At 37.5% G+C, this 15763-nt stretch overlaps 1 protein-coding gene across 1 annotated transcript in view; it reads left to right on the top strand.

Annotated features, from left to right (window-relative positions):
- The window catches only part of LOC150094187 (pre-mRNA-processing factor 17), a 181293-nt gene that overhangs the window by 110419 nt on the left and 55111 nt on the right, over nucleotides 1-15763 (top strand). Inside the window, exon 9 of the mRNA XM_090412418.1 lies at nucleotides 7198-7313. Coding sequence (XP_090268544.1) covers nucleotides 7198-7313 — 116 coding nt within the window. The remainder of the gene's footprint in view (nucleotides 1-7197; nucleotides 7314-15763) is intronic.

Below are 15763 nucleotides of genomic sequence, written 5' to 3'. Positions count from 1 at the left end.
CAGAAAACCGAGTGGTCTGGAAAATCATGGGGGAGACCTTCGTTCAGCAGTGGACAGAACCAGAAGGTTGAAGAAGAAGAAGATAGTATGCCCACAGATACGAGACCTTTGACACTTCTGCACATGTCAACAGAAGGAGAATCAATCATGGGGGAGACCTTCTTCCAGCAGTGGACAGAACCAGAAGGTTGAAGAAGAAGATAGTATGCCCACAGATACGAGACCTTTGACACTTCTGCACATGTCAACAGAAGGAGAATCCATTCCAATAATAGGATAATCAATCCATATTGTGGGATGAGTTGTTTATTATTACACATTCACATTGGAAAATTAACTTCTCTTTTATGATCATTGTAATTTTTAAAGTGGTAACTATTTTGCTTGGATAACAGTTGGAAAATTTTACCTATAAAGCATGTGATTTCGCGTGTTGTTGACCAATTCGTTCATCACCTTATTTCTTTCTTCCCTTCAATATGAATTAACTCTTCATGGCAGTCTTCCAACAAGAGTTCTCCATTCTGTGGTCGGACTATACCAAGGGCATATAGCCATGCAATCAGCCATTTGTTGAAAAGGAACTCAAGAGTCCTTTTGCTCTCTCATCCCAGCAGAATCAGCCCTGATGACATCCATTATGAGATGATAAAACATCTCCCATCATCTTCTGTGGATCTCCTTCTCTTACTATACAACAGAATATTTACAGAGGAAGAGTTTCCAGACTTTTGGCATTAGTCGATTGTCATTGATATCCCAAAGCCATGCAAAAATCTAGCCCAAGCTAACAATTATCATCCCATTGCTTTGACTAGCTGTCTTTGCAAGACCTTGAAAAAAAAATGGTATATGTAAAGCTTCCCTGGTACTTAGAAGGCAACAAACTTTATTCCAACACACAGTGTGGCTTTCATAGACACCAACTTTGAACCATTTGGTCCATTTATGAACATGTGTAAGAGATGCTTTTCTGAAATGAGAACATGTGGTTTCAGTGTTCTTTGACATGGAAAAAGGCTATGACATACCCTGGAGATATGGTATATTAAAGGACCTGTTTAATATTGGCGGGGTGGCGGATACTTTCCTGTTATGATTTAAAACTTTCTATCCAGATGCGTGTTCCAAGTCTGACCATATCATCAAGAAGAGGAGGTTCCGCAATGCTCTGTCTTAAGTGTTACCCTCTTTGCTATTAAAGTGAACTCAGTTACTGAACAGCTTCCCCTCACAGTATGCAACTGTCTTTATGTCAATGACTTCACAATTTACTGTCACTCCTGTAATATGCAGGTCATTGAAAGACAACTTCAACAAGCAATCAATTATGTCTTTTCATGGTCTCATTGTCATGGGTGCAGGTTATCTGCTGAAAAAACTATCTGTGTACACTTGTGTCGAAAACACACTCTTCACCCTGATCCTGATTTAAGAATGGGAAAGGTTAGTATCCCCGTAGTTCTGGAAGTTAACTTTCTGGGACTCATCTTTGCTAGAAAGCTCACTTTCTTTACACACATTTGTCATCTTCAGGATAAGTGGAAAAAAAAAAAAAAAAGAAAGATCAATGATCTTTCATCAGTAGCATCTAGTCCTATTCATAGCTTTGCTCATGACAATAACTCCATTCTTCCTGTCATTCACAAAAGTTTATAGTGCTCAGATGACTGAAACTTCAAAACCTTCTATGGCTAGTGCCTTAAACACTGACTTCTATCCAGTTCTCACATGGGATGAAGATTAGGGAGAGAGAGAGAGAGCAAAGGAGAGTGTTAAAAATGATATCAGGATTGTGGAATACTAATTATGAAGACAGATTGAGAATCTGTAGACACTAGTAAACAGGAAAAATGATGATTTGTTGAGACTTACAAACTTCTGAAAGGGCCATAAAGGATATTAATTAATTTAGCTCAGTAGAAGTGGCGTTTGCTCTCTACGGTGCTGGACCGCACGAAGAAAGGATTTGGTGGTTCAAATCTAGTCACCAGCTAGAGGAAATTTTTGTTTGCTGATGATGCAAAGTTGAGTAGAGCAATTGTGAGTGCACAAGATGTCAAAATTTTACAGGATGTGGATAGTTTGGAGGACTGGGCTAAGAAAAATGGATGTCAATTTAATGTGGCAAAGTGTAAGGTTATGCACTTTGAGGTGAAAAGAATAGCAGCAGTATATCGCATTGGTGGAACCGTACTCCAGGAGATTGATGAGGCCAGGGATTTGGGAGTGTTGGTGGATAGGGAATTGAAGTTTAGGGGGCACATTGCAAAAGTGACTAAATCAGCTCATCAAATCACTTGGCTTCTGAAAAATACTTTTACATGCAGAGACAAGTTGTTGTTCCTCTGTATCGAGCCTTGATAAGACCCCATCTGGACTACTGTGCCCAGTTATGGGCACCAGGGTTTCTTCGTGACGGGGAGGAAGTGGAGAGGATCCAGAAACGAGTGACCAAGATGATAGGAAGGTCTGTGGAATGAACCTTATGAGAATAGGTTGAAGATTTGTGGGTTGCAGAGATTGGACGATAGGCGAAGGAGGGGTGATATGATTGAGACATTCAAATTATTGAAGGGTTTCTATAAGATTGATCCAGAAGATATTTTTTGAAAATATGACTGGTGGTGGGAGGACTAGGGGCCATGCATGGAAGCTGGGCAAGAGCGTGGTTGACAAGGGAGTTAGAGCTAGGTTATTTACTTGGAGAGTGGTAAATGAGTGGAATAAGCTTCCAGAGTCTGTTGTGGGTGCTGTGACTGTGAATGAGTTCAAGGCAAGGTATGATAGATACTGTGTCAATGTCGAATAGTTGTTCTTGACATGATGTTAGGGCCTCCCTCGATGAGTCTGTCGACTCCTTGGAGTTGCCCGGAACAATAATAATAATACTACTACTAATAATATTAATAGATGGAAACAAGAGGACGTGTCTAGAAGTTGAGAATAAATTATCATTAAGAAGGGGTTGAGAGTTGGATTTTTCTCTCATATCTCAGAGTGATGTGTGATTGGAATAGTTTGCCATTGGATGTTGTGTACAAGTAGTATGAATGAATTTAAGAACAGGTATGACAGTTGGTTTGGGTAGTATTTGGCCTCCCTCGATGAGTCTCTAACTCCTTTAAGATCTCTCTCTTAATAATAATAATAAGTGGTTGTCTACTGTGAATAAAAGTTGGCATTCAAGGAAAAGTATTTTTTGTTTTATCTACAGGCCATAAGAAGTATACATGTACATTGGAAATATATTATTTACGTGACACCTCCAGGGAGTCCAAAAACTCATTGAGGGAGGATACCTGCTCTACATCTCTCTGTCTCAACCACTCAATCCACCAACTACACCAATGCCATCTACCGCCCACTACCACCACTAGTATTTCCACAGACAATCACAAACAACCATGCCCACGGCAGGATTCGAAACCCGCCGTGGGCATGACTTTTGGCTCCAGCCTTTTGGCTGGAGAGCAGATACGCTAACCTCTCGGCCAACCAGACTAGCTAGGGAGGGTACCTACTCTACAACTCTCCGTCTATACTTTGCACATATCAAATGAAACTTGTAAAAGTAAGGCAGAAATTAAGAACATTAGTATTTCTGAATCATAACAGAATTTGAGATCCCAGATTTGTCTGTGTTAAAAACAAACAAAAAAAAATGCAAAGCAAGTGTCAGAAATATAGCAGAAGATTCTTGAGAAGTTCAGGTAGCAATTTTATGTGAAAAATAAGATGTATATTTCCCTTTCCTGTTCCTTCTTACAAGAAGTGTGTGTGATAGGATAAAGAGAGAAATTAGGATTTCTTTATCACATATTTTGAAATTCTAGTAATTTTTTTATGTAAAGAAAGGAATGTGGGTGGGAGAGAGAGAGTACATAATCTTTTTTTTGTTTAATTAAATTTTGATTTTTTAAAAGTCAAAATTAACACAGCAAATATAAATGTCAGATAAGTTTATTATTGCTAATTAATTTGTTTTCTGAAATGTGAAAGCATGTTATAAAATTAAATCATTGTATATTATGAAATGCTTTAAAGTAGACAAGAAATTTATATTTTTCTTTTAGTCCTTTACCCAAGTGGGTAAAGAAGGGTTACTACTGCTTTCCATAATGCTTGGCCGTATACAAATCTGAAAGGTAAGTTTACTGTGCATTACAAAATGCTGAGGCAGTTTAATGTGAAGTTTGTAACCTCTATATACAAGTAGCCTAGTTGTGAAGATACTTCACACAAACTTTGTTTGCTCTGCTTGGGTAAATGATTAAAATCAGAACATGATTTCTTTCCTGGTGTAGTTTACTTTATAACCAAGTGAACTACGGAAATGAATGTGAAGTCACTAGCCTCTATATCCAAGTAGCCTAGTTGTGATCACGTGTAAACTTTAATTTCTATGAAATTATGGGGACTACAACCGTGTTAATAATAATTTAATTCTCAACATTTCATCCTTCATATTAAGGTCATCTGGAGTATGCACACACACACACATATATATATATATTAGGGTTACCAAGTAATTTTATACACTTGGTTATTTTACTCCTAATCCCAAGTAAGCAAACAGTTAAGTTTGCACCTGAACATAGTTCAAGTCTAAAGGTGGTGCAACACCAGGGCAACTCATTGTAAAGGTGGGTATATATGAAAAAGCTTTAATGACTGATACCGAGAGAAAAAAAGATGACATGGTTGATCTATTCAACGAAACTAGTTTACTAGTTTCATTGAATAGATCAACATCTTCAGGTATCACAATCAAAGAAATATATAAAGAATTACAGAGACTTAAAATTGTAATAACAGAACAAGCACAAAAAAGACAGTAGCGTGTTTGGAAACAAAAAAACGAGCTTGAGTTCCAAACAAATGTATACTACGTGCTGTCGCGAGTGCACCAATACTGAACAGACGCAATGTGTGCGTCAGAGAGATTGAAACTTAGTCTGTTATTGATATGAGAAGAATCTAGAGAAATTTCTCTAGATTCGACAATCTTTCTCTCAAGTTCATCATAGCACATATGGATGTTAGAAGTTTGAGTCAAGTGAACTCAAATGATGAACTCGAGAGAAAGATTGTCGAATCTAGAGAAATTTCTCTAGATTCTTCTCATATCAATAACAGCCTAAGTTTCAATTCTCTGACACACACGTTGCCTCTGTTCAGTATTGGTGCACTAGCGACAGTGCGTAGTATATGTTTGTTTGGAACTCAAGCTCGCTTTTTGTTTTTAAACACGCTACTGTCTTTTTTGTACTTGTTCTGTTATTACAATTTTAAGTCTGTAATTCTTTATATTTCTTTGATTGTGATACCTGAAGATGTTGATCTATTCAAAAAAACTAGTAAACTAGTAGTATCTTTTCAAATATATCATGTCATCTTTTTTTCTCTCGGTATCAGTCATTAAAGCTTTTTCATAATATTCCAACCGAGTAAAAATGAATTCTGAAAAAAAAAATAAAAAAAAAATATATATATATACAGGGTGTTCGGGATAAATTTGACAGTTTCGTAAGGAAAAAGAAAATCTTCTTTGTATCTATTAAATTTAATGAATTGACAAAACAACATTACAGGCAGAGTTAATTACAATACTATCAACAAGATTTACTCAAAATAACCACCATTAGCATCGATCACAGCTTCATTTCTGCTTCGGAACCTCGAACAAGCTGATGCTACAGTCTCCCTGGGAAGGGCCGCAAAAACTGTTTTAATTTTATCCATTAACTGGGCTTTTGTATTACTGGAAGTGCGATTGGTGTCTTTTTCAACTGCGCCCCATACAAAATAATCCATGGGGTTAAGGTCTGGGGAGTTTGGAGGCCAAACATTTGGACTGGTGAAGTCGTAGAAATTTTCAGACAACCATTTTTGACTTTTCCCAGAGGTGTGGCAAGGGGCCGAATCCTGCTGCCATACATACGGCCTACCATTGGCTACCCTTGTTATCCAGGGCTTGACTACAGTTAGCAACTCCACGAACAAAGCCCGAATTCCAATGCCAGGGTTCTTCAACACCTGTTCCTGCAGATTTGCGAGGAATTCTGCTGTACGAACGCAATCAGATCGTCTGCTAGGGATCTTTCTTCTTGCTACATCCTCGTAGTCACCATTGCAGGTCTCTAGTTCATGCCTGATTGTTTTTACTGTATTCAGGGAGCATTGGGCAGCAGTCGTAATATCCTTATTTTGATGGCGGGCACGAATCATCATGATACAAGTTATTCTCTTCTATGATTCAGGTGGGTTCCAGCTATCCATCCTTTCTGACATCTTGTATATGAATGAAGAAGGGTCCAAACTTTTAAATGAAGAGAAGTGTGTGTTAATACATGTAACTTACGGAAAAATATAATTAATTATAAATATGTCAAATTTATCCCGAACACCCTGTATATATATACACACACACACAGACAAGCTATATTATATTTCTAACAGTATGCCAAAGTGACAGTGACAATAATTTGATCAACCATTCTTCTACTAGTCTAACCTCTAGTGGAGAAAAAAAAAAACCTGCATCAAAGCTATATCCTATTTGTAACATCATCACAGACCAAATTCATATTGATACTTTTAATACAGCAATAGTGGTGGCCTAATCAATAATTTAACATCAGTGTTAAATAATTGATTTAAAATGAATTTTTAAAACAAAAGGTTATGTGGGTAGAATATGGGCCATCCACATTCCTGGGATTTTTAAACCATCATTGTTAAGATTAGGGTGGTTGATAAGAATTTCATAGGACTCTTTAAATTTGCATTCATACCATGTTTTGGTGATGTAATGAACAGGTGTGCCTTTTCAGTCAGTTCTGTGTAGAGTATTCAGGATGATGAGAAAGGCCAGATTTACCATAGTTTAAATTTAACGTGTCATTTATCTTCCTTTTTTTTTTTCTGATAGGAATAGTGCATCCAGTTTCACCTATATAAGGCAAAGTACACTGAATATGGTAAACTCCAGGGTGGATCAGTGGAGGAAGTGGATCCTTGAAGGAGCTGAATAAGTTTATTTTCATTTTCACTTCCATTTTCACAAATGGAAAGTGTTTATTTATGTGTTGAAGCTCTTTGAATTTGCTTTCTTTGTTTTAGTTGATAAACCTTTTTTTTTTTTTAAGGAATGTTTTTAATATTTTAATACTAAGTTCTTAACTTTTTCTTTAGGCGAATGTATATCTAGATTTACAAATCGCAAGATTGCATACTGTGTCAAATTTAATCCTGATGAAGATCGACAACACCTTTTTGTGGCAGGAACTTCAGATAAAAAAATTGTTTGTGTGAGTATGTATATTAATCTCATCTGTGTTCTATTTTGAAAGCAACACTACATGCCTTAGATTTATATTTAATTAGTATATAAGAGATGAAATTATATCATAAAAGAAATCCCAACAAAATAAGATATGTTTATTTTCAAACAAAGTTTGCACTCATATTAGGTAAACCATCACTTAACATTTCTAATTAACTGCGCTTCTTAATGGGAACGAGAATCCTAGATGTTGAATCCTCCTTGATATCTCCTGATCTAAACTCCCATGACTAGAAGCAGACTTTCTGAATATTTGTAGGTTTCATTTGCTCTTCAAGATCTGCCTATGAGTCTAGCACAGTTAACTTATACATTTTCTTAATGATTTAAAACTATGGGCTTTCTATCTTTTTGCTATTAATATTTAACCCATAGTTCTATGTCATGCTGTTCCATTTGTCCAGTTCCTTCTGTGTTAAATGTGGTGTTTGCAGTTTTTTTATTGAAAAATATATGAATGTTCCTTCTATAAAATAAATATCGAATTTGGATTTAGTACACATTTTTAAAAATAGCTATCTTAAGTGATGTCCATAGGTGGACAAATTGTCAGTGATTTTCCAGTAGCATCAGCTCATTGAGAAATTCATTAGAAACTATTCAATGTGTACAGTACTGATGCCATTAATTGCAGAAGAGGAGTTAACAAAATAAAATCTGGAAAATTATTTCAGAAGATGTTTGTTTCTAAATTAGGCAGATACAGTAATACCTTGGCTTCACTTAATGATGACGATCTGCTTATACTACGATTTTCAATTATAACCAGTATCCGTTTGTATGATGCTGCATTCACTCATGTGATGGTTTTCAGTTATGACCCAGCCCATTATTTATGCTGTATTCTCTCATATGACTGCTTTTGTGACATGATACATCCATGAATCAGCTGATGTGCACTTTTCTTGAACTGTTTGTTTATGATGGCATTGCTTGCTACATCTCTGTGTTTTGGTGTTTCACTCTGAATTATGAACTGTTTATAACTAGAATGTTATTTTATTGTTAAAAATGGCAGATAAAAGCAAGGGTGCTATTGCTTCCATTGAAAAAAAAGGAAGACTCAAAACCTATTACATTACATGCTAAGATTAAAATGATTAACTGAGATAGGCTGCAGGTAAACTTACCTCTCACAACTATTGTGACAGTTATTACAAACAAAGATAGTTTTTAGTGAAGCGAAAAGTACTACACTAGTAAATACAGCAGTTATCTATGCCACGTAACAATCTTATTGCTGAAATGGAAAAACTTTTAATAATGTAGACTGATGTGACCAAACTTGTTAGCTTGTTCCTTCATTTTGCAAATGAAGAATAAATTCTTCATTTGCAAAATTCATTCTAAATTTTGAATTTGTGTATCTGATGTAAATGAATACTTTCTTTTCATCGTTTACACACACATATGACTGCTTAAACCTAGTGATTCACTATATGACAGTGGTCTGGAATCTACATGTCTTATGACTGGGATATGCCTCTATTCCATTCTTGATCTGACAAAAATCACAAAAAAGATGAGCTGTAGATCATCAGTATATGCATACATATGTTCTGCAGTATTTTTATTTAATTGAATAAATGTAAATTTGAATTTTTGTTTTTTAATTAAATAAAAATGTTGTAGAACATCTGTATGCATATACTGATGGTCTACAGTTCACTTTGCATTATTATTGTTAATGCAAAATATTGTAAGAAAAGCACAATAAATTTACAAAATTAATTGTAAATTTTTTATATATAATTGTTCATTATAATTAAAATACATAAGTTGAAAAGACTTGCTTAGTTTACTGAAAGTGTGAAATTTTACCAATTTCAAGCAAAGCACCATGTGTCAGTGGCAGTTTCTCTCACTTCATGACTTAAGTGGAACTGGAAATGTTATGTACGAGTGAAAAGAACATGGTAACTAGTAAACAGCTTAAGAGAGAGAGTTATGTAGAGATATGTAAGGATTTTTGGAACCAGTTAGAAAAAGTTCCACTAGTCTTTCAGAAAGAAAGATGTTTTAAAAGTTATATACAGTCAACCCTCCTATAACGCAATTAATTCGTACCGCGTTATATGGAAACTGTGTTATAAGAAACTCGGATTTAACGTCCAAACCAGGTTAATTCGTGCCGCATTATATGGAAACCGCGCTATAAGAAACTCAGAATTAGTATGAATCAGATTGATTCGTACCACGTTATATGGGAACCACCCTTTAAACGATTTAAAATTTGGATTTTGTCCTCAAGAGATATAAACTTTCTTTTTAACTGTTTTCTTGTTTCTTTTGTGTCTGACATTATGCAAACCTGGGGTTAACAATTATTTTATTATTATTATATTACAACAAATAAAAAATATTACCTACAGTATTGTGTAATGTTGTCCAATTACGATAACACAAATTAAGCGAGCAAAAGGCACTTTATTGAACACTAATCGTGATATGTACGTCTGCACGGATTTACAGACAGTTTCCTACTAAGTTGCACTTAAAATTGATGAAAAAGTAGGTGGTTGCAACAGCGAAAGTTCAGCAGCGCTATTGGATAAAAAAATTCACGCAAATACGCAACAGCCAATCATACAGTCTATTTTAAACATTAAAACAGAGCACTGTAAACAATCTCGCATCGTTTCTTCGCTTATAGGGGAATTCCCTGATAACTGAAATTGGAAAATGGTGATGTACCTTCACCAAAAAGAAGGGAATTCCCCATTAATTTCAACTGTAAAAATTTAACACATAGATAAATTCATGCTATAGAGAATCTTCTTAAATCAATTAAGTTGATGGAACATTGTTGAACGGAAACCGCGTTATAAGAGTACCACTTTATAGGAGGGCTGTTGCAATTTTGGCTCTGCGTTATATGGAAACCGTGTTATAAGAGTACCGCGTTATAGGAGGGTTGACTGTAGCTGTAATGTTTGCAAGGTAACTGAAATGACAGTTGTAGAAGGAAATTTTAGAACTTTGTAATGAAGTTTCTCATACAGCAAGAGAAATATTTATCAGATATTAACAATTCCATTAGAACAGTGATTAGACTGTGTGAAAATGTAATTTTAAGATCATGATTTTGTGAAATATGTACAAAAATTATTTATAAAACAGTTTTGCTAGTAAGTAGATTACCCATTTGTTTACATTATGCACCACACAAACAAATTTTTGATTTCATAACTTTAATAAATTTAGTTTAATCCTTTATCCAAGTGTAAGCAAACAAAGTTTGCACCAGAAAATATCTTCAGGACTGAGGTAAGGTAGTGCAACATCAGGCAACTCCAAGCAAAGGTGGACCAAGCTCTCATCACTCCTTGTCTCAGTATCTCCCATAATGCAAAGCACATCTCCTTGCAGACATGTATACTGCTATGCATTAACGGAAGGGTCGCTACCCAGACCGGTTTCAACCTTTATTGAGGTCTCGTCAGCGGGAGGCAGACCCAAACGTGGAGATACTAAGGCAGAAGCAATAGGAGAGGTCATATTTACCTATAGGAGTTGCCAACAGGTCTACCACCTTATTATTGAATTACTCTGGATTTAGTGAAAGATGTTGGAAGGTTATTTTTCACTTGGTTAGACTATAATAAATTTAGTTTAATCCTTTTTTCTTGTTGAGAGGCTTATACGCTGGTTAAACATGATAACTAATATTTAAGGAATTGACAGCGTATACTAGAAATATAGATTAAATAAACTTTAATGTATACCTTCCGATATTTCGGCGAACGTCACGTTGCCATCTTCTTGGGAACTTACTACACAGACACGTGCACATAAGTACTAATAACAGCAAATGAGACTGAAGCTAGGAAGCTAGCATTTCCTAAAGTCCTGATGGTGCCCCCTGGCAGGCTATATTGGTAGTTCTTGGCCTTTGGGCTGAAGTTCTTCTGATAACAGTTTCCCAAATTTGGGGCAGTTTCATGCATCCAAATTTGTTGAGGTTTGGCATGTTCCTAAGGGCCGAGGCTGATTCCATGAATAGTCTTTCATACTTGAACTTGCTGCGGTGTATTACTGTGGCTTTCTTCCATCTTATTCTGTGGCGAGTATCCAGAGCGTGGTCTGCAAGCCCAGAGTGGCTGTACTGGTAAAATCGGATGTAATCCTTGTGTTCTGAGATTCTGATATTTGCTGTCCTGCCTGTTTGGCCAAAGTAGGACAGTTTACAGCTGCAAGGGACCTGGTATACACCAGGTAGGTCTAGGGGAAGTGGTTGGTCTTTGGTGGAGCGGATAAGGGTTGCCAGTTTTCTATGTGGTCTGTAACAGGTGGTCAAGTCGTGTTTTTTTAGGATTTTATTGATTTTTTCCAAGGTGCCTCTGATGTAGGGAATAGTGATAGATTTAGAGTAATCTTTTTTGTGAAGGGGAGGGGGGTGATGGGTTGTGGATAACTGGGTTAAGTATTTTTTGGATTTTTTGGAGGGGGTAGCCGTTGGCTGAGAAAGTATCACGGATGTGATTTAGTTCAGTGGTTAGGGCTTGATCATTAGAACAGATTATTTTTGCCCTGTTGAATAATGTTTTAATCACTCCATATTGTTGTGAGGGGGGGAGGATTGTTGGTGAATGTATCTGCCTGTATGGGTGGGTTTTCTATAAACTGAGAAAACCAAGGTTCCATCAGGTTGGCGGGTGACTAATGTGTCTAGGAAGGGGAGATTATTGTTTTCCTCTTTTTCCAGGGTGAATTTGATTCTAGGGTGTTGGTTGTACAAGTGTGTTAGGAAGGAGAGGAGTGAATCCGGGCCATGTGGCCAAATAGCGAAAACATCATCAACGTAGCGAAGCCATATGGTAGGTTTTTGTGGGGCTGAGTTTAAGGCTTTCTCTTCAAACATCTCCATGAAGAAGTTGGCCAAGGGTGGGGGAAAGTGGTGAACCCATGGCTGTCCCCTCTATCTGTTTGTAGAATTTTTCCTGCCAAACGAAATAGCCTGAGTTCATTGTAAACTGAAATAGGGCTGAGATATCGGGAGGAAATTTAGCTTGGATTAGCTCTAAGGTTTCTTTGAGGGGGACATTCGTGAATAGGGAGGAGACATCAAAACTGACCATTATGTCATTATGTTGGAGTGTAAGGTTTTCTATACTGGCTTTGAAGTGGGCTGAGTTTTTTATGTGTGATGGTGTATTGCCAGTATAGTGTGAGAGCGCTTTGGCTAAATGCTTGGCTAGTTTGTAAGTGGGGGAATCAATGCCATCCACTATGGGACGTAATGGCACATTTTCTTTGTGTATTTTTGGGAGCCCATATATGCGGGGGGGTCTAGAGTTATAGGGTTTTAGTCTGTTGGTAATCTCCTCAGGCCAAGAAGTGACCTTCTTAAGGAGCCTATGGAGTTTTCTAATTTGTGAGTTGGTGGGATTGTAATTAATGGGGAGGTAAGTGGAACGATCTAATAATAAAGCCTTGAGCTTACCTGTGTAATCTTTAAGATTAAGTACCACAGTGGCATTTCCCTTATCCGCTTTGGTGATCACTATATTTTTGTTTCTTTTCAATTCTTGTAGTGCCTTGTATTCACTACTGGATATGTTGGATTTTGGAGGTTTTGCTTTGTTGAGAACACAGGCTACATCCAATCTGATATCGTTGGCGATGTGGTTAGGCAGTTGGCGAATCCCGCGTTCAATTTGAATCATTAATTCCTCGGCCGGTAATTTCCTAGGAGCAATGGCGAAGTTGTGACCACGTGACAGAGCGTGGAGTGCTTCTGGCTTTAAGGTAGCTGACGATAGGTTAACAACAGTGTTGGTTTGTAGTTTGGGCGGCGAGTTCTTTGTTAATTTATCAAACTTGTTGATATGTCGGCTTTGTACTCGTTCAAATTCTTTTTTAGCTGCCGTACACGAGACGTCATGTAGTACCGACCAAAGCTCGTGATTCAGCGTAAGTGAAAGCACATTTTTTAGCGTTGATATAGCGCTGTTTATGTCGGCTAGGGAACCGCGTGTGGCGGCAATTTGCTCCCGAAGTAATGCCTGGCTAGCGCGGTTGTAAATACGGAGAGCTTTCTGTGAGATGAAGCGGTGTTTAAATTTGACACAGTTCGGGATGACATGATTATCCCGGCAGCGTTTTAGGAATGCCAGACGGTTAAGTTGTCTGGATAATTTCAGCTTCAGTTTGCCATAATGGCGGGCCTTGCGTGCGAAGAGATCTCCGTGGATGATCATTATTCTTGTTGAGAGGCTTATACGCTGGTTAAACATGATAACTAATATTTAAGGAATTGACAGCGTATACTAGAAATATAGATTAAATAAACTTTAATATATACCTTCCGATATTTCGGCGAACGTCACGTTGCCATCTTCTTGGGAACTTACTACACAGACACGTGCACACAAGTACTAATAACAGCAAATGAGACTGAAGCTAGGAAGCTAGCGTTTCCTAAAGTCCTGATGGTGCCCCCTGGCGGGCTATATTGGTAGTTCTTGGCCTTTGGGCTGAAGTTCTTCTGATAACAGTTTCCCAAATTTGGGGCAGTTTCATGCATCCAAATTTGTTGAGGTTTGGCATGTTCCTAAGGGCCGAGGCTGATTCCATGAATAGTCTTTCATACTTGAACTTGCTGCGGTGTATTACTGTGGCTTTCTTCCATCTTATTCTGTGGCGAGTATCCAGAGCGTGGTCTGCAAGCCCAGAGTGGCTGTACTGGTAAAATCAGATGTAATCCTTGTGTTCTGAGATTCTGATATTTGCTGTCCTGCCTGTTTGGCCAAAGTAGGACAGTTTAAAGCTGCAAGGGACCTGATATACACCAGGGAGGTCTAGGGGAAGTGGTTGGTCTTTGGTGGAGCGTCCACCAAAGACCAACTAGTCCACTAGTCACCCGCCAACCTGATGGAACCTTGGTTTTCTCAGTTTATAGAAAACCCACCCATACAGGCAGATACATTCACCAACAATCCCCCCCCCTCACAACAATATGGAGTGATTAAAACATTATTCAACAGGGCAAAAATAATCTGTTCTAATGATCAAGCCCTAACCACTGAACTAAATCACATCCATGACACTTTCTCAGCCAACGGCTACCCCCTCCAAAAAATCCAAAAAATACTTAACCCAGTTATCCACAACCCACCACCCCTTCACAAAAAAGATTACTCTAAATCTATCACTATTCCCTACATCAGAGGCACCTCGGAAAAAATCAATAAAATCCTAAAAAAACACGACTTGACCACCTGTTACAGACCATATAGAAAACTGGCAACCCTTATCCGCTCCACCAAAGACCAACCACTTCCCCTAGACCTACCTGGTGTATACCAGGTCCCTTGCAGCTGTAAACTGTCCTACTTTGGCCAAACAGGCAGGACAGCAAATATCAGAATCTCAGAACACAAGGATTACATCCGATTTTACCAGTACAGCCACTCTGGGCTTGCAGACCACGCTCTGGATACTCGCCACAGAATAAGATGGAAGAAAGCCACAGTAATACACCGCAGCAAGTTCAAGTATGAAAGACTATTCATGGAATCAGCCTCGGCCCTTAGGAACATGCCAAACCTCAACAAATTTGGATGCATGAAACTGCCCCAAATTTGGGAAACTGTTATCAGAAGAACTTCAGCCCAAAGGCCAAGAACTACCAATATAGCCCGCCAGGGGGCACCATCAGGACTTTAGGAAACGCTAGCTTCCTAGCTTCAGTCTCATTTGCTGTTATTAGTACTTGTGTGCACGTGTCTGTGTAGTAAGTTCCCAAGAAGATGGCAACGTGACGTTCGCCGAAATATCGGAAGGTATATATTAAAGTTTATTTAATCTATATTTCTAGTATACGCTGTCAATTCCTTAAATATTAGTTATCAAGTTTAATCCTTTATCCAAGTGTAAGCAAACAAAGTTTGTGCCTGAAAATATCTTCAGGACTGAGGTAAGGTAGTGCAGTATACATGTTCACAAGGAGATGTGCTTTGCATTATGGGAGATACTGAGACAAGGAGTGATGAGAGCTTGGTCCACCTTTGCTCGGAGTTGCCTGGTGTTACACTACCTTACCTCAGTCCTGAAGATATTTTCAGGTGCAAACTTTGCTTGCTGACACTTGGATAAAGGATTAAAGTAAATTTATCATAGTCTAACCAAGTGAAAAATAAACTTCCGATTTCATAACGTATATGATTTTATTACTTTCTTCCTCATGCAGATATAGATGTTAATTTTTTTGGACTTTGCAATATGTATTTTTTTAAAATTAAATCTGTTTTATATATTCACAATTTCATTGTCATTTTATGGTAGACACTCACATTAGCCTAATCCATGGCAGAGACAGTACCTCTTATTTTCATAAAGTAGGAATTTTTTGGTAATAAAGGAAGCAAAATAAGGAATTCGAATTTTGATTGACTTCTTTTCTAAACTTCTTTT

This window comes from Typopeltis vanoorti, chromosome 22, assembly GCF_054136105.1.
Source record: "Typopeltis vanoorti isolate ZY-2024b chromosome 22, IOZ_Tvanoo_1.0, whole genome shotgun sequence".
NCBI lineage: Eukaryota > Metazoa > Arthropoda > Arachnida > Uropygi > Thelyphonidae > Typopeltis > Typopeltis vanoorti.
The sequence above is the reverse complement of the archived record's forward strand: the minus strand, read 5'-3'. Positions and strand labels throughout refer to the sequence as shown.